Here is a 19,118-nt window from a genome sequence, read left to right as displayed (position 1 = left end):
TGTTTAACCAAGGTGTAGTGGCTGCTGCCTTGTTCCAGTCTGGTCCACACCCAGCTTCTCCAGTACATGTTTAGAGTGTGGTCAGGGACAGTTGCTTAGCTTTGGCTCATCGTAGGCCGTAGCCCTGCCGCACAGGAAGAAGAGTGGGATAAGTATGAGTGTACAATGCCGCTGATGAGCATGTCATCGCACTACTCCACACACAGTGGCCAGTCCCTACTGATGTCATACTGTGGAGTTGGATGCACCTGCCTGACCAGACTGGCGAAAAACACATATCAGATAAGAACCACAGAGCCAAGAGGCAACAAAATGGAGGAAGGTTTCTTCATTAAAAAAGACCCTTGTGTCAAAGCAGATCACACTCAATAGAACCCCTACATTCTAGTCACACACCACCTCCTCAGGTGGTCATCATAGCATGTACACTGATTGGGGAAGGCTTTCAGATATGACAACAAAACTGTAATATTCTAACCGGTAAACCGAAAAGGATCAGAGCCTGGAACTGTTCCTTTCTTCAGGGTGTTGTGGGAAGTCATGACCCCTGTAAACTGCATACTATGCCCGTGCGCATCAAGGCAGGATCACACGGCACACATGTCTCATACATGAACATGGCGTGGCAATCTACAGTTAATGCCCGTAGCACATCTCTACTCCTATTGCTCCTTTGTGCACTGAAGACATGAAGCGTTCAGATGATAATGCTACCAGTTCCCTTAAATGCAAGTGCCTTCATTTGGCGGGGTGGGTGTCAGGCGAGTACAGATTCATCCTGAACCCTATAACAGTCATTCATTTGCACAGCCCCTAGTAGGCACTGTACTCTTGTGGCTCTGTTTGCAGGGTCTAAAATATAATTAAAATTCCAGTAGAATTTCCACCAATGCACAAATGATAAAATGTGAGATTCTTTAGGTTACAATTAGAATTTAGATCCATCCTCCTGCCTACTCGAGGCCTTCTCATTGCAGTAGTGCACCGACCATATTAAGATGATTTCAGAATGTGACTTTGAAAGATTTGTGGGTGTGGATATAGAAGATATACAGAATTGTAATTTGAATGTGCCTATTTGGTATTTTGGCAGTGAACATTTAGCATGGCATTTGGCACCTGCAAGTGACTCGTGCCCGCCCGCGGCGTGAGCGAGCAAGATGAAGAATAAAGCCTATTTTCCCCCTATGTGATATTGTAACAAGCACGGAGGGGGTCCAATTCCTTTGGAAATCCAGAACCGATAATCCATATTCTCTCTCCTTAACCCCATCAGCCTGAAAGTCAAAAATCAGGTAAGAGATCCGTTGATGTAGTTCAATGCAGCAAGGTGGCTACAACAACCATGACAACTACAGATTAAAAGTATGAGGTGATCTTCATTTTTATTTTTAACAGTATTTATTACCTTCACTTTGAAACTTAGTGGTTCGTTGTTGAATTAGATGGCAACATGTTTCGGCACAGGCTAACCCAAGGGTAGAATGCTCCACATTGCGCCCCATTTTGTTTCACCGCTTGCGCAGCATGCAACATGTCTGATTTCTTTCATTTTGTTCCTCAGTTACGTGGAACCTGCTACATTTCTCATCACCCTGTGTAACTCCACCACCTTGTAAATACCTTTCTCTTTGCACATTACAGAGATAATGGACATAAAACACAGCACTGAATCCTCCTTGGGGTTGCAAAAGCCCTGGTTTAGGCAACTCTGACGTGAGGTTCCTCCTCCATCTCCTGGCCTAGGCTGGTGTACGTCACGGAAGGCTCCAGCTGGCCAGAGGCTGGTAAGTCTACAATAGGTCCAGAAGGGTTGCGGAACTGCTTGTATACGCGGGGATCCTGGGCGACATACGTAGAAGCGGATGAATAGAGGACCAACCCAATGACGATTGTGAAGAAAGACAGGAGATACAGTCCTGAAAACTAAAAAAAAATAATAATCATGTTATACATTCATCCAAATATAGTTCGACAGGTAAAGTAGTGTACCTGGGATGTGATTGTTTAGCAACAGGGTTTGTAAGACGGATTTTTCAGTAAAACATTGGTAGGCACATTTTTTCAAGAACATTCTCGAATGGATATTCTGTCTGAGAAGCATGGCTTTTTTTCTTTAGTTGATAGATTAATTGCAGACAAATCGATGCCTCTCCGCATCAGTAAATAAAAAAACACACGCACGCAAAAATGCTAAATACAGAAATAAATAAGTGGCACTAAAATAAGCAAAAAACAAAGTGGGTTTGAGACAGCAACCTATGATATAAACCAGCGTTTACATTCTTCCTTGTTTGTAAGTATTTGTTAAAAGTGCGGATGGCAGGTGGGAGGGAAACACGTGAAGGGTGACGCTCATTAGCCATTTCTTTCTACTTATTGACGTGATTCACGTCAGGCCAAAAGCCATTCTGACTGATATAGAAGTAAGACTATCGCGGCGCAGTGAGGAAAAACAGTAGTGGGCGCGACAGCTGAAACCTACTCCTAAATGTTGCTTAACCAATTTATGCCAATTGGAATGTTAATAATCCAAGCCTCCATCAAAGGATGAACAAAAATGAAAAAATAAAAATGTCATTGTGGAAATAGAAAAATTATGCGTCCGTGCTTATTTCTAATGCTCGAGTAAAAAAGGGAATTAGGTTATATAGCCCCCTCTTCGATGCATGTATATGGTGTTGTGGCTGGACCTGTGGTCACACAGGCCAGCCCCTATCAGTGCTTGCGGCACCCAGCATACTCTTCAAGTACCTTTTTTTGCGGGCTGGCTCGCGGGTACACAGGCCAGCCTGAGGGTTGCTGGGGCACCCAGCAGAAGCTTACAGTTGCTGTGGTCACAAGGCTGACATCAGTTGCCGGTGGATCCCGGGCTAGTAAATGTGCTGTGGTTACACAGCGTGACAGTAGCCTGGGGGCTCCCAGGTTATACATGTTTATCTGGGGGCACACAGATGAGCGTGGCCGCAGTACAGTGGTCACACAGCGTTAGCCGGCAGGCCCTGGTAGCAGGGCCATGTTCACACAACATCAGTCTGCAGACCCAATAATGAGATACAACCTCACCAAAAGTGCCATTCCTGGAGCCTGCCGCTGTTCTGGTGCACGACTAAGGCTCCTTTTATTCACAGTCAGACATGACAAAGTCATGACACATATATTCTTAAAGGGGCAACACCACACTCCTCCTTTTTCATAGCAAACAAAACAAATACAACATCACTGGGCACCAAATAAATCAACAGTCACATACAGCAATGCTTGGTACACTCGGGAACTGTGGGGTAAAACAATATCCACATACATTGGGACTCCGTCAATTGCAAACAATAAAACATACACTGACCACTCTTTACATATTTTGCTGGTGACGGTCGGAGTTGGTAAACTGCTGATGGCATGTTCTACCACATTATGATATTCAGCGGGGGTGAAAGGAAACTTCAACCAACGGACAACACAATTGTCAGTTACTGGAACCATATTGAGCAGGCCGACAATCTGCGGATCATCGTTTCACACACACTTAATTACTGGGACCACTTTAAGCACATCATTGATATGCAGGCTCACAGATTCCAAAGTACATGTTTGCTGAGTCCTCTTTAAGCATTACTTGGGCTGCAGGAAACTAGTTTGTCCGTACACATATCAGTCCAGGATAGCTGAGAGGACAGTTCATGTGCCGGCAAAGCCGCACCCCGGGGACACCGGGGGCCGCATCGTTTTAGTCCCTTGATGGTGGGACTGGCAGCGAGGCACTGGTGACCAGGTGTCTGGACCACATGTCCCAGGCAGGTTTTGCTGGCAAATGGTGTGGCTGCAGCATGGGCTGTGCCACGTGTTTCTTCTAGCGCCTTTCTGAGGCTGCAAGGGCAGCATGTTTTTATTCACACTGTCCTTGTGAGCTTGATGACGGTTCCTCCATCGGGCAGGACCCGCACCATGTTCTCTTCGGATAGGAGATAATTATACACTGTAGCAGCGCACCACTCTCCTCACCGCCTCTTGCCCTGGGATCACCAGTGGGGTTGCCAGCACGGCAGAGTGCAGGCAGGCACTGCACGGTGTTACCAATGAGCGCGGGAAGCCCTGTGACTCGTTCTCCCTTTTTTCCCCATTCAGAGCGCTTCATTATTCACCGCCAGGACTATTCGCGTATATGCGTAGCAGCAGGTGCTTTTCTCTCTCCGCGTGGGAGATGTCCCACTTTCACAATGACAATGCACTCTTTCCATCAGCGCATGTGAGGCAGGGCTAGCACCGCTCCATTTCTCCCCTGGGCAGGAGTTATTCATTTCAAGCAGCGGGCAGCCGCTCTCATCAATGTGGCAGCTGAAAACTGCTGCACCGCTGGCTGCCTCTTCTCACTCATGGGTGGGAGCCATTCCCTCTTCTTTCTGGCAGCAGATGCCTCTGCACTCCCCACATGCAGGAGATGACCATCACTGCTGCGGCAGAGGCCGTGCTGCTCTTTCCCAGGCAGGGGATACCTCATCGATGGCAGCGGTGTTGTACGCTGCACCGTCCGCACTCAGTTGGAGTGGTGTTAGCTGCTCCTTCCCATTCTTCCCCGTTACCACACACACCCCAGGAACACAGGGGAGAGACTGCTCACTGCTGTGGAAGCAGGATCACCACAAGACGGAGTGGCTTCCCACGGTAGGGGTCAGCTTTACCGCCTTCACCTTCAGCATGGAGCATGGGGGGTTCCAAAAAATTTGTCACCCTTGCTGTGGCTGCACCTGTGGCCACACTGGCCAGCCCCGGTCAGTACCCTGGGCACCCAGCATACTCTTCAAGTACCTTTGTTGCCAGGTGGCTCACAGGCACACGGCCAGCCCGTGAGTTGCTGGGGGAACCCAGCAGATGCTTACAGTTGCCATGGTCACACAGCTGGCATCAGTTGCCAGGGACTCCGGGCTAGCAACTGTGCTGTGGTCACACAGTGGGACAGTGGCCTGGGGGCTCCAAGGTTACACATGCTGATCTGGAGGCACCCAGATCAGCGTGGCCGCAGTACAGTGGTCACACGGCATAAGCCTGAAGGCCAGGGAAGCAAGCCATGTTCGCACGGCATCAGCCTGCAAGCCCAATAATGTTCTGATTACTTACCGGTAATCTTCATTACTCCTAGTCCTACTCTTCCTCGTCACAGTACTTACCTTATGAGGCACCCGCCTCCGACACAGGACCTTCTTCTATTTCTTATTTCTATAACTCCTCCCCCACACCCACGTCACTTAGTTTCATATTACCAAGCCGTAGCATGGGACCTTCCCCGCAGGGAGGGTGAGGAGGGTCGTCAGTACTGTGACGAGGAAGAGTAGGACTAGGAGTAATGAAGATTACCGGTAAGTAATCAGAACATTACCTCCACGTCCACTCTTCCTCGTCCCAGTACTTACCTCATGAGGTATACCAAAGCAACAAACGGGGAAAAAGGTCCCAATGAGACACAGAGTCAAACCAGTGCAGAAACACACACCTTTAATAACTCCAATATTACATCCCCACAGACAAAACTCCAACCCCGAAGGAACCAACCCCCGAGTGGGAGACATTCAACCTATAGTGGTTGATGAAGGTGCTCTGATCAGCCCAAGTCTCCCCTGGAGCAGCCCAAGTGGCAGCTCTACATATCTCCTGTAGAGAAACCCCCCTAGCATCGGCCCATGAGGCCGCCAAACCTCTGGTGGACCGCCCCTGAACGTGCGCAGGCACAGGCAGGCCCGAAGCCACATAGGCCATGGAGACCACAAGACGGATCCATCGGCTAATGGACACTACAGATGCCTTACGCCCAGCCGGGCCAAAAGTAATCAGAAGACTGTCAGAGCGGCGGAAAGGGGCAGTTCTAGCCAAGTACTCCAACACCGCCCGCCGCACATCAATGCTATGCCAAGCCACTTCCTCTGGCGTTTGTGGATTTTGAAAAAAGGCAGGGAGAACCAGATCCTGAGAGGTGTGAAAACGAGAAACAACTTTAGGGAGAAACTTCGGATCACACCTCAGCACCACCGAGTCTGGCAGAACCCTCAGGAAAGGGGGGTGACATAACAGAGCCCCAATCTCCCCAAGCCTACGGGCAGAAGTTATGGCAATCAGAAAAGCAGTCTTCAGCGTCAGATGTTTCATATCAATTTCGGAAATGGGCTCAAAAGGAGGCCCTTGAAGAAACTTTAAGACAAGAGGGAGATCCCAAGGAGGAAGCCCCTTATAAGTACAAGGACGGGAAGAAGAAAAACCCCTGAGCAACTTCCCCACCAACACCTCCCCATCCAAGTGCCCATCAGAGTCCCCCAAAAGGAATTTTATGGAGGCCCACTGAGAGCGAAGCGTGGAAACCGCCAGGCCCTTGTCAAACCCATCCCGGAGGAATTGAAGGATAGCGGGGAGGCCAGAACGCAGGGGTGGAATCCCAGACCGCCCACACCAGTCCCGGAAATGGCTCCAATGTCTGCCGTAAGCCTTCAGAGTGGAGGGTCTAAGAGCATTCATTATGGAATCCACCACAGGACCAGAAAACCCCTGAGATATCAGCCTAGCCCGTGCAATATCCACACTGCCCATTGTATCTGGCGGACCCCCAACTGTAGCTCCCCCAGAAGGGGACAAGGCCACTTCGGAACCAGCCAAGGCTCCTGGCACCGAAGCTCCAACAGAGAGGGGAACCAACTCCGGCGGGGCCAGTACGGAGCGAACAACAATACAGTCACCCTGGATATTCTGATGCGCTGAACCACCCGAGGCAGAAGAGGAATAGGTGGAAAAGCATAAAGGAGACCCTGAGGCCACTGCATAGAGAGGGCGTCCACCCCCCACGCACCCTCTGTCTGAAAACGAGAGCAGAAGAGGGGAACTTTTGCTGAGGCTGGAGACGCAAACAGGTCCAGAATAGGGGTCCCGAACCTGACACAGATCTCTGCAAAAACCTGGGTCGAGAGGACCAGTTCCACCGAGGAGGGAAACCGGCGGCTGAGTAGATCCGCCCGAACATTGTCCACCCCCCTGATATGTGAAGCCACCAGGGACACCAGATGTGATTCCCCCCAAGCACCTATCTGAGCTGCCAGGGCATTCAAGGAGCGGCCGGAACCCCCTTGGCGGTTGACGTAAGCCAAAGCTGTCGTATTGTCCGTCCGGACCAAAACTGCCCGGCAAATCAGCAACCTCCTGAAGTACACCAGAGCCCGGAGAATGGCACACAACTCTCGCCAATTGGATGTCCGATGGCTCTCTTCCGGATCCCACAACCCCTGAGCAGAGAGGACTCCCAACGTAGCTCCCCAGCCCCTTCCACTGGCGTCGGTAGTAAGTGTGGTCACCGGAGGAATGATCAGGGACACCCCAGCCCGTAGTTTCGGAACCCTCAACCACCACTGCAGGGAGACCGGCAGCGCCAGAGACACCGGAATCAAAGCCTCGAAAGCTTGAGATGAAGGGAGCCAGTGGGAGAGAAGGTAGGACACCTGGGGGCGTAGATGAAGACAGGCCCAGGGAACTAGAAACACGCAAGAAGCCATGTGCCCCTGCAATTTCAGCAATAGGCGGGCCGGGGCATACTGCCTCCCGAGAACCCTGCCCAGAACAGTCAGCAAGCGACGGACCCTCTCCAGGGACAGGAACACCTTCCCCATCCTGGTGCAAACCTGTGCACCAATGAAAACTAGATCCTGAGAAGCCTCCAGTTGGGACTTCTGCCAGTTGACCAGGAAACCCCAGTCCTGTAATGCCTGGCAGACCAATCGGAGATGAGAAATGACAGTCTGCCGGCAGGACGCTTTGACCAACCAATCGTCCAGGTAGGGAAATATCTGAATGCCCCGCAGATGTAAGTGCGCCACCAGGGGAGCCACCAGCTTGGTGAAAACTCTGGGGGCAGATCGCAGTCCGAACGGGAGCACCCTGAACTGAAAATGTCGGGATCCCACTGCAAAGCAGAAGAACTGCATGTGCCAGGGACGGAGAGCCACATGGTAATAAGCGTCCTGGAGATCCAGAGATGTCATCCAATCCCCCCTTATTAACATCGGAAGAATGTTCTGTAAAGTCTCCATCTTGAAGTGTTCCTTTTGGACGAAGCAGTTCAGGGCTTTGAGGTCCAGAATTAGACGGTACTTCCCCGAAGGTTTGGGGACCAGGAACACCCGTGAGTAGAACCCCTGACCCTGCACAGGGAGAGGAACGGGCATGATGGCCGCCTTCAACACTAATTCGGAGAGCGCGGCGTCCATGGCCAACCTCTTGAGCCGAGACCTGGGAACCACAGTCCGAACCATGCAATGCTGGATAGGAGGGGACAGGAAATGCACTCGATACCCCCATTTTACTGTGTCCAGAACCCATGAGTCGGAACACCACCTTTCCCATACTGGAAAAAACTGCCGGAGCCGCCCGCCCACCAGCAATTCCAAACCGTCAGGACTTAGGTGCCGGGCCAGGACGTGAAGAGCGTGGAGGACCCCGACCCCCCCCTAGCCCTCCAAAAAGAATGTGATGAGGAGCCAGGAAAAGACCTGCTGGTCACTGGACCAGCCCCAGAGGAAGATTTCTTGGCCGTTGAAGGAGGCTTGCGTCGAAGTTTGTCAGCATGTTTGTCCGCCCTAAAAACTTTGTGCACCTTATCCTCAAGGCAATCACCAAAAAGCCTGGACCCAGCGAAAGGAAGTTTCAGGGCAGCCGCCTTCTGAGACCCATCAGTCTTCCAGTCCCTTAGGTGCAAATGCCTCCGGGCAGATATACCAGCCCCCATGGCCATGGCTGAACCACGCACCCCATCAAAAGCCAGATCGGCCAAAAACTCAACCTGTCTCTGCATGTCTGTAAGCAAAGGGGCACAATCAGAACCTTCATTGACAGCCTTTTTCAACTCCCTGAAACCATTCAACACTGTTTCAGCTGTGTAGGAACCATAGATATTTGCTCGAAGGGCCAGTTGCGCCCCTGCATGAACCTTCTTAAGGCCGGAATTAACTCGGCGGTCCACTGGATCCCGGACGGCCGCCTCCTCGGCCGACATAGAGGAGCGACCCACCAGGCTGGCGAGGATAACGTCGACCTCAACTGGATCAGACAGCAAAGTCTCGCCCTTCAAAGGGTAAAGTTTGGACATGAAGCGGGGCATTGCAATCTTCTCCGGGTCATGCTATTCCCGGAGGATTTTTTCCCGGATATCGGAAACCAATGGCAACCCCTTCCTAGGTGTATGCCTATACTGGCAAATAGAAGGGTCGGCCCCCTCCACCGGCACCAGGGGCTCTGAAAATCCCATGCAATCTCCAACTTGAGCCAGCACCTCCTCCACTCCCTCTCTGTCCAGATACTTCCCTTCAGCATCAGCCAAAGAGGAACAAGAAGAGGCCGATGACTCAGCGCCAGAAGAAGAGGATGAGGAAGACAGACGCCTGCGCTTGTGTCCATGAGCATGTGTGCGACTCCCTCTACGATGCTTAAGCAGCTTCTTCAAATCCTTTCTGGTCAGGGAAAAACGCTTAGCCTTCTTCTTTCTCTTTCTGTGTAAATCAGGAGAAGAGGAAGACGAAGAAGAAGAAGACAGGACCAGATGCCTGCTCTTTGCAGAATGTTTTCCCATGTTGAGTAAGCCCAAAAACAGTGACCAAGGAAGCCTGCTTCACCAAAGACCCCTGCACACTGAACCAAGGCTCCACATACAAACAATTGCTAACGTGCCTCTCCCACATTCAAATAGAGGCCAGAAAGAACAACAACCAATAGGAACAACATCAATTAATTCCTATGGCAACATGCCTGCAGCATCAGAGGAGGAGCCCACCCTCCTCCGGAGCACGTGGCTCAAACAAGAAAAAGGAGCCGCCAATCCGTGCATAGCCGCCCATGCAGCATGGCCATGCAACAGGAAAAACATGCCCCCCCTTCTCCTTACCTGAACCCGGGTCCGTTCTCCCAGAACCCGGGCCACGATGCCCTGCGCTGGCCAAAGCCCAGCAGAAACCAGGCAAGGCAGCCTGACTCAACCGGGTCCCAAGCCCCGCAGGGAACCCAGGAGTCTTGCCACACCTGAAGGAGCCGAAGGCCCCGCCACACAGCCCCACCAGGGGGCCAGCATTCAGAGCTCCCCAGCGCCCCGCGCCGGGAAGAAAAAACAAGCCCAACCTGCCGGAGGCAGGAAAAATTAAACTAAGTGACGTGGGTGTGGGGGAGGCGTTATAGAAATAAGAAATAGAAGAAGGTTCTGTGTCGGAGGCAGGTGCCTCATGAGGTAAGTACTGGGACGAGGAAGAGTGGACGTGGAGGTAATGAGATACAACAACAGAAGTGCCATTCGTGGAGTCTGCCGCCGTTCGGGCGCACGTGCCAGTTGAGGCTGAGGATCCTTTCATTCACAGTCAGTCATGCCAAAGTCATGACACATATTCTGAAAGGGGCAACACCACATGTGGGTTTCAGCCTAAAATTAAAGGACGCAGTCTTTGCAGACCTCATTTCTAGGAATGTGCCCTTTTGATTTTGCCAGTTTTGTAAAACTGTGCATTTAACTTTGCTATCTTCACAAAGTTTGCGTAATTTAAAAAGCCAAGTGATTAATCACCACATTTCCGGTAAATCTACAAACAATAGGGTCTGCTTCATTCTGTTATGTGCGACTTTATAGTCACTGCGGGCCTCGGTGGACCATTTCAATAAATGAGGGACAGGGCTCACGAGGACTATTTCCAGCTCCATTTTTCTTTACTCTGAGAAATTCCCCGTCCTCTTTGTCACCTCCTCCCTTGCCCCTCCTACTGACCCGCCTCCATACAACGAGGCGGATAGCAGGACCCAAACGCCTACAATACACATTCCTTCCACGAGTCGTTCCCTCTCCCTGCAGGAAGCTGCTGTCCAAGTAGCAACCTAGATATTCCATTCTCTGTCTGAGATAAAACCTAGCAGTACTGCAAACAAGCTCCACTTCAACATTTTAATGCTCTGTTAAAAAGACAAGACGACTTGGACTCCGCTAGGTGATATTTGATAGGATGTCTAATTAGACTCCACACTTACAGGCATCTCAAGAAACCTGGGGTAAAGGCAAACACCATAAACAACGGTTCTATGACTTTAACACCACAGGAAACGGAAGTCGAGTGCATAGGTCAGACACCCCCATCCCCTACTGTACAGGAGGTCACAGCGTACAGGACTCTGGGATAAGGGACTTTCCACACAGTCTCTTATGATATATGTTCGCTTATGTAATGGATGGAATGCATTATAGCAGCTCTCTTACACCTAACTACACACAGGTCCTTCTCATTTGAGGATATAGTTCAAAACAAATGGTCTTCAACAAGAGTTCTGGCATTACTGATAACTTCCTCTGGTGTGGGGAGAGGTCGTGGTTTGGAATTGCACTCCGTGTGCAGAATTACAATATTTCAGCCACAGTGCAATGAGTTATTCAAACTATTTAACAACTTCTGAAATCGGGTTTATTACAACAACAAATTTGAGGAAACAAGGTTCGAACTACACATAACTATCTTGCTTGCCAATGCATCATAGCTGGAAAAGATGGCGTGCAGAAAGTGCATAAGGTAAGCTCCTTTTTATTCATGCTATAAAAACGAGTAGCAGGCTTCACAATACCAACTCACCTGTGATTAGAAGTCTTGTAAATCCCCTGGACGATAAACATGGGGCTCCTTCTATCTCGGGGAGACCAAATGTGTCCAGGACTGGAATGCCTTTTCTCATAGGAGAGTAGGATTGCAATTCAATGCTTTATAAAGCAAACCACACGTATTCAGAGCTTTCTTCAGAATTAGGAATTTACTCCACATAACTAATCCCTGGTTAGTGTAGACATTGAGTTGTTTTACACCAGAATTAAAAACACGGTCTGGTGTGACGGCTATCTCCCTGTGCCACTTGAATCTTCTATGTACAGAATATGTCAGACCTTCGCAAGGTCTGAGTACTGGAAGCCACACCATTGCCTCCTATTTAAGGTATTTAACAGACGTGTGTGCTCCGAAATTGACCAGAAATTCAAATAATTTCAAAAGGCCAATATCATCTTGAAAGAATTGATATTTAATTGCATAATTTTGGCCATATGTGCTAACACGTGTTTCGGCCACCTGGGCCTTTTTCAAAGCTGGGCTCAATGTTATAAGTTGACTAAAGCGAATTTTTAAGTTTTATACCACAGCGTTATATTCATACCATATGGTGTTCAATGTTCATCGAATGTTTGTGTAAACAGAAAAGGAGGGATTGGTTTTAGGCAGGACCAGTCAGGGAAAAGAGACAGCTGCATCTTCCATTAGTTAAGTAAGATCGCTACATATCCAATCTACACATTTCATCTCAGATTTAAAAAAAGAACCTTATCCACAGTTTTACACATAGCAGTAATGTGCCCATGTTACTCCTTAATCACTCATATTCAAACATTAGTCAGATCTTAGTTTATAGCGTGCCTTGCCCAGGGCAATTTTGTCATTTTCATATACATTCATTAGTCAAAACTTTTACTTTCAAAACAAGCCGTGTCCAATGTGATTATTTCAGTCTGGTGTTCCATTTTATGTTTTCACCCTTCGTGAGAAAACTATCATTTTTTATATAAATATTCTCATCGCCAACGTGACATTCCCATTTATACCCATGTGGATTGCACTACTCACCAATCTCATGCTTTATACCTTTGCATACTATGCTTGTTATTCACATAGCTAGATCCCTAGATCCTGAAAGAAATATCATTTTGATTGTATGTATCTCATTAGTCAATTTCTGTTTGCTCTCCATCTAAGTAAAATTACATTTACTCTAGGTTTCCTATCTTAATCCTATTATTGATTTGCAAGATGTTACTTCCCATAAAGGGTAAGTTTTAAAATTCGGAAAGCACTGAGAGACTGCTCACAGTTTCCTTATTCTTGCTATCCCGGTGGTTACTCAGACCCCCAAATCATATTAGTATAATTAATGCACCCTCAAATCTTCACCCTCCACTTTTACCTTGGATCTAGCTTTAGTGTTTCTTACGGTGTCCCGCATTCGATGACGTGGCGCATTGTTGCACGCACCATTTTGACGGCCCTGCGTTTTGGCAGCCATGCTTTTGGGAAACCTCAATTCTTTCAAGATGACATCGGCTTTTAGAAATTATTTGAATTTCTGGTGCAATTTCAGAGCGCATACGTGTGTTTAACACTAGAATTACACAGTTTGAGGCTCTGAAGACTGTAAAAACTGCATTATAGAACACGAAACCGCGTCTGCTCGTACATACCAATTTGATTATGAAAATGATATCAGTAAAATAAAAATCACTCAAAAAGCGGAGTTCATTGTCCAAATCTCCGGGACAGAAGTGGGAGTTTGCACTGAATTTCGTGTCTCCTCTCTTATCTTCTACTGTTCTACACTTTTGCTTGGCCTCACTGCATACCAGTAAGCTCCCTTAGGTGTATCTATAATCCTCCTGTCCGCCTTTGCTTCCATCTCTCTTCTCGTGATTCTATTGTTCCGTCTGTTCGATCTATTCATTGTCCATCCTTTGAATCTCGTCTTCAATTTCATTTTCTCTGAGTTGTTTTCAAGAGTCTATACGGAATGGCGCGTTCTTCTCTCTTCCTTGACCTCATTCTATTCTCCTTACTCGCCGCCTTCGATCTCAGTCCCTTTTTTCTGTCCCTCGCCCCCCTCCTGCCTCGTCCCACTGTCATTCTTTCACTCTCTTAGTATCTGCATTCGGGAATAAGCTACCCTTGGACATTCATCCCTCCTCTTCTTCTTTTTCTCTTTTCTTACTCACCGCAAGGCTTTCCGGCTCTCAGGCTAATTCTTTGCCAATTGACATTTACACCATTTTTGTAACGTTTTTCTTTAGCGCTTTATAAATCCAATAAAGTACAAATTTGGTGAATATACATGTCAATGATTTAGAGCTGAAACACTTTGATGATACAGTCAAGATTCACTGCAACACACGCACGCACGCACACACAGGCGCGCGCACGTCATAGATCAACTTTCTGGATTTTTTAAATTGTGGCCAAAACCGACAGTCTTCTGATGAACGTACATACACAAGAAAATAAAGTAGTCAATTCTTATAATCCAGGCAGAGTGTGCCTTTTGTCCTGGTTTTGACATATTAACACAGTTGCACACTAAGAGAAAGTATTGATGCACACCCCGAAGTACTCAAGGAAAGACTAACACTGAGACCTCCCCAGAAGACCATCAGACAAGTAAATAAAATACCACATATATCCCATGAACCAAACTAAACAACAGGCCCAAGCCCTGACTTGCATTCCAACATCTGCCCCTATACTGACTAGGATCATGCTGTGCGTGGTCTGTTACCTACTCCTGTCTTATCCCAAGAATGATTGGGTTTTAACCATTCAAAGAATCTAACGGTTAAACTAGTGCACAATATAACAACGCAGTCCACCAAAATAAGCCACATAAAATACACAACGAGTTCTCCTCCTATATCTGGACACCCCGCTTGTGGGTCATGCATGATGATATGCCCCCTCACTGATTAAACAATCAGTATTAACATTGGACGGAAAATACACATGGAATGCAGGGTGCTTACTAACTGTGAAACAGCCTACATTATTCACAGGATCACTTGCAATTGTGGCTTGCAGTGTATTAAACAATGACACGCCTAATCAAGCAACGCTCCCTGGCAGGAAAGATGTTTACATTGCACACGAGTGTCTGCACATCATCCTTTCCAGTGTTGCTATTAACAGACATTGCAGTCAATGCTCCCAGGCCTTGCTCCAATGCACCCAGTGTATTGCATGCATAATCTCTAGTCTGGGTTGGCCTCGCTCCAATGCACCCAGTGTATTGCATGCATAATCTCTAGTCTGGGTTGGCCTCGCTCCAATGCACCCAGTGTATTGCCTGCATAATCTCTATTCTGGTTTGGCCTCGCTTCAATGCACCCAGTGTATTGCATGCATAATCTCTATTCTGGTTTGGCCTCGCTCCAATGCACCCAGTGTATTGCCTGCATAATCTCTATTCTGGTTTGGCCACGCTCCAATGCACCCAGTGTATTGCATGCATAATCTCTAGTCTGGGTTGGCCTCGCTCCAATGCACCTAGTGTATTGCATGCATATTCTCTAGTCTGGGTTGGCCTCGCTCCAATGCACCCAGTGTATTGCCTTCATAATCTCTATTCTGGTTTGGCCTCGCTTCAATGCACCCAGTGTATTGCATGCATAATCTCTATTCTGGTTTGGCCTCGCTCCAAATCACCCAGTGTATTGCCTGCATAATCTCTATTCTGGTTTGGCCTCGCTCCAAAGCACCCAGTGTATTGCATGCATAATCTCTATTCTGGGTTGGCCTCGCTCCAATGCACCCAGTGTATTGCATGCATAATCTCTAGTCTGGGTTGGCCTCGCTCCAATGCACCCAGTGTATTGCATGCATATTCTCTAGTCTGGGTTGGCCTCGCTCCAATGCACCCAGTGTATTGCCTGCATAATCTCTATTCTGGTTTGGCCTCGCTCCAATGCACCCAGTGTATTGCCTGCATAATCTCTATTCTGGTTTGGCCTCGCTCCAATGCACCCAGTGTATTGCCTGCATAATCTCTATTCTGGTTTGGCCTCGCTTCAATGCACCCAGTGTATTGCCTGCATAATCTCTATTCTGGGTTGGCCTCGCTCCAATGCACCCAGTGTATTGCCTGCATAATCTCTATTCTGGGTTGGCCTCGCTCCAATGCACCCAGTGTATTGCATGCATATTCTCTAGTCTGGGTTGGCCTCGCTCCAATGCACCCAGTGTATTGCCTGCATAATCTCTATTCTGGTTTGGCCTCGCTTCAATGCACCCAGTGTATTGCCTGCATAATCTCTATTCTGGTTTGGCCTCGCTCCAATGCACCCAGTGTATTGCCTGCATAATCTCTATTCTGGTTTGGCCTCGCTTCAATGCACCCAGTGTATTGCCTGCATAATCTCTATTCTGGTTTGGCCTCGCTCCAATGCACCCAGTGTATTGCCTGCATAATCTCTATTCTGGGTTGGCCTCGCTCCAATGCACCCAGTGTATTGCATGCATAATCTCTATACTGGTTTGGCCTCGCTTCAATGCACCCAGTGTATTGCCTGCATAATCTCTATTCTGGTTTGGCCTCGCTCCAATGCACCCAGTGTATTGCCTGCATAATCTCTATTCTGGTTTGGCCTCGCTCCAATGCACCCAGTGTACTGCCTGCATAATCTCTATTCTGGTTTGGCCTCGCTCCAAAGCACCCAGTGTATTGCATGCATAATCTCTATTCTGGTTTGGCCTCGCTCCAAAGCGCCCAGTGTATTGCATGCATAATCTCTATTCTGGGTTGGCCTCGCTACAATGCACCCAGTGTATTGCATGCATAATCTCTATTCTGGTTTGGCCTCGCTCCAATGCGCCCAGTGTATTGCATGAATAATCTCTATTCTAGGTTGGCCTCGCTCCAATGCAACAAGTGTATTGCATGCATAATCTCTATTCTGGTTTGGCCTCGCTCCAATGCGCCCAGTGTATTGCATGCATAATGTCTATTCTGGTTTGGCCTCGCTCCAATACACCCAGTATATTGCATGCATAATCTCTATTCTAGTTTGGCCTTGCTCCAATGCACCCAGTGTATTGTATGCATAATCTCTATTCTGGTTTGGCCTCGCTCCAATGTACCCAGTGTATTGCATGCATAATCTCTATTCTGGTTTGGCCACGCTCCAATGCACCCAGTGTATTGCATGCATAAACTCTAGCCTCGCTCCAATGCACCCAGTGTATTGCATGCATAAACTCTATTCTGGTTTGGCCTCACTCCAATGCACCCAGTGTATTGCATGCATAATCTCTATTCTGGTTTGGCCTCGCTCCAATGCACCCAGTGTATTGCATGCATAAACTCTAGCCTCGCTCCAATGCACCCAGTGTATTGCATGCATAAACTCTAGTCTCGCTCCAAAGCACCCAGTGTATTGCATGCATAAACTCTATTCTGGTTTGGCCTCACTCCCATGCACCCAGTCTATTGCATGCATAATCTCTATTCTGGTTTGGCCTCGCTCCAATGCACCCAGTGTATTGCATGCATAAACTCTAGCCTCGCTCCAATGCACCCAGTGTATTGCATGCATAAACTCTATTCTGGTTTGGCCACGCTCCAATGCACCCAGTGTATTGCATGCATAAACTCTAGCCTCGCTCCAATGCACCCAGTGTATTGCATGCATAAACTCTATTCTGGTTTGGCCTCACTCCCATGCACCCAGTCTATTGCATGCATAATCTCTATTCTGGTTTGGCCTCGCTCCAATGCACCCAGTGTATTGCATGCATAAACTCTAGCCTCGCTCCAGTGCACCCAGTGTATTGCATGCATAAACTCTAGTCTCGCTCCAATGCACCCAGTGTATTGCATGCATAAACTCTAGCCTCGCTCCAATGCACCCATTGTATTGCATGCATAAACTCTATTCTGGTTTGGTGATTCAGGGATACGGTTTAAGGGCATGTGTTGGGAAATTCCCTGTGAAACAATATGCAGAGGAAGGTGACCTGTGGCTCTACCAATGTTTTGGCATAAGACTTCCATGGTCCCTCATCATTAACTATACTATCTAGAGCCGGTGGGAGGGGTAGGCCAAAATATCCGGAGAGCTCTATCCCAGATCTGGATTTCATCTAAAAGCTAAAAGCACCTTGGTCCACCGCCTTCCGTGTAATGAGGCCCACTGTCTTTTAACAAGGCCACTTTCTTTCTTTGTACATTAGTCGTGCCTTTTTTTCGTGGTCGTTTTGGTCGATTTTCTTTTTTTAAAAAATATATATGTTGTGTGTTTGGGGGTGGTGGACTGGGGGTTGGTGGGTGGCAGGATGGGCTGGATGTTGGTTAAATGAGGGTTTGGGTGGGGGGCTTTAAAAAAAGAAAATTCGACCAAAACGATCATGGGGAAAAATGCGCGGTGATGAATGTGCAAACGAGGAAAGTGATCTTGTTACAAACACCTATGACCGCTGTGTCTTTTATCTCAAATTGAAGGTGCAGCTGGAATGATTTTTGGTACAACCAGAGTCTAAAATCACCACCACAGCAGACTTCCCAATGAAGATGTGTGTTGCATCTGCCACTGGGAGAAGGCAAAGTTTACACATTCGGTGTCACTGGAGAGCGTGTTAATCAGTCACTCTTAACAATCAACACAACTCTGATTTTGAGCCTTGTGGTACTGGCTTCAATGCCACTGCAGTGCCTAGGATGGCCTGAGCTGCCACAAGCCTTCCTTGGCCCCATGAGGGCAGTGCATGGCCCTATGAAGATCATCCCAGGTTTATAATGGCATACCAGGACATGAGGCGTCACCTAGCTATATTTTGCCAGTGCGTGCAAAGCTTCTGTTTTGGCCACATCCCTCCTCTGCCCCTTCTCTCTTGCCAATTTGCCCCTTCCCCGGTGCATACTCTCACTCTCTAGTCCCCCTAGTGATACATCCCCAGTGGTCCTATTGCCTAATATTTCCCCTCCGACCCCTTCACCTTGTGCCCCGTCTCCCTTCCACTCTTTCCTCCTGTGATGCATGTCCCTAGACCCCTTCTCTTCTGCGTACAACAAAGGTTTTTTTTTTTTTTAACAACTTTATTTATATTTGCACACAGGTTATGCACATACTTTAGCAGCTTACTTTGATGCGCATCTGCGCTATGCCCTGTCCCTGGAGCAGGTCCTGGCATAAGCACTGTGTCATGTGCCACGAAAGAAAATAACCTGCGTCCCTGATAGTGTCCATGCAGCCTTCCTTAATAGGTGTGACCAATATAACAGACTTTTTTTTTTAGTTACTTTATGCATTTCGTGTGTTGATTGCCATTGTTGTTTCTACATCATCGGGTTCATTATGTATTTCTTCTTTTTTGGGATGCGTGTTCATGCATCTTTTAATTCTAAGGGAACATTTTGCATTCCTTCCTTCCTCATAGTTATGTTCTGCTATCCCCATATCATGAACTGTAACAAAGTACATTAGCACCCCGGTTGGGGGAGCTAGCCAATGAGGAGGCTAGGAACGCAGGCTTGAACTGCCGGTACAAGCCCGCGTTCCA

At 48.1% G+C, this 19,118-nt stretch overlaps 1 protein-coding gene across 1 annotated transcript in view; it reads right to left on the bottom strand.

The window, feature by feature from the left end:
* Positions 1-1,572: 1,572 nt before the first annotated feature.
* SLC35F1 (solute carrier family 35 member F1) overlaps positions 1,573-19,118 on the bottom strand; it is a 1,067,107-nt gene continuing 1,049,561 nt past the window's right edge. Inside the window, exon 8 of the mRNA XM_069606621.1 lies at positions 1,573-1,926. Coding sequence (XP_069462722.1) covers positions 1,702-1,926 — 225 coding nt within the window. The 3' untranslated portion in view covers positions 1,573-1,701. The remainder of the gene's footprint in view (positions 1,927-19,118) is intronic.

This window comes from Ambystoma mexicanum, chromosome 4p (assembly GCF_040938575.1).
Source record: "Ambystoma mexicanum isolate Mex_15411 chromosome 4p, UKY_AmexF1_1, whole genome shotgun sequence".
Taxonomy (NCBI): domain Eukaryota; kingdom Metazoa; phylum Chordata; class Amphibia; order Caudata; family Ambystomatidae; genus Ambystoma; species Ambystoma mexicanum.
The sequence above is the reverse complement of the archived record's forward strand: the minus strand, read 5'-3'. Positions and strand labels throughout refer to the sequence as shown.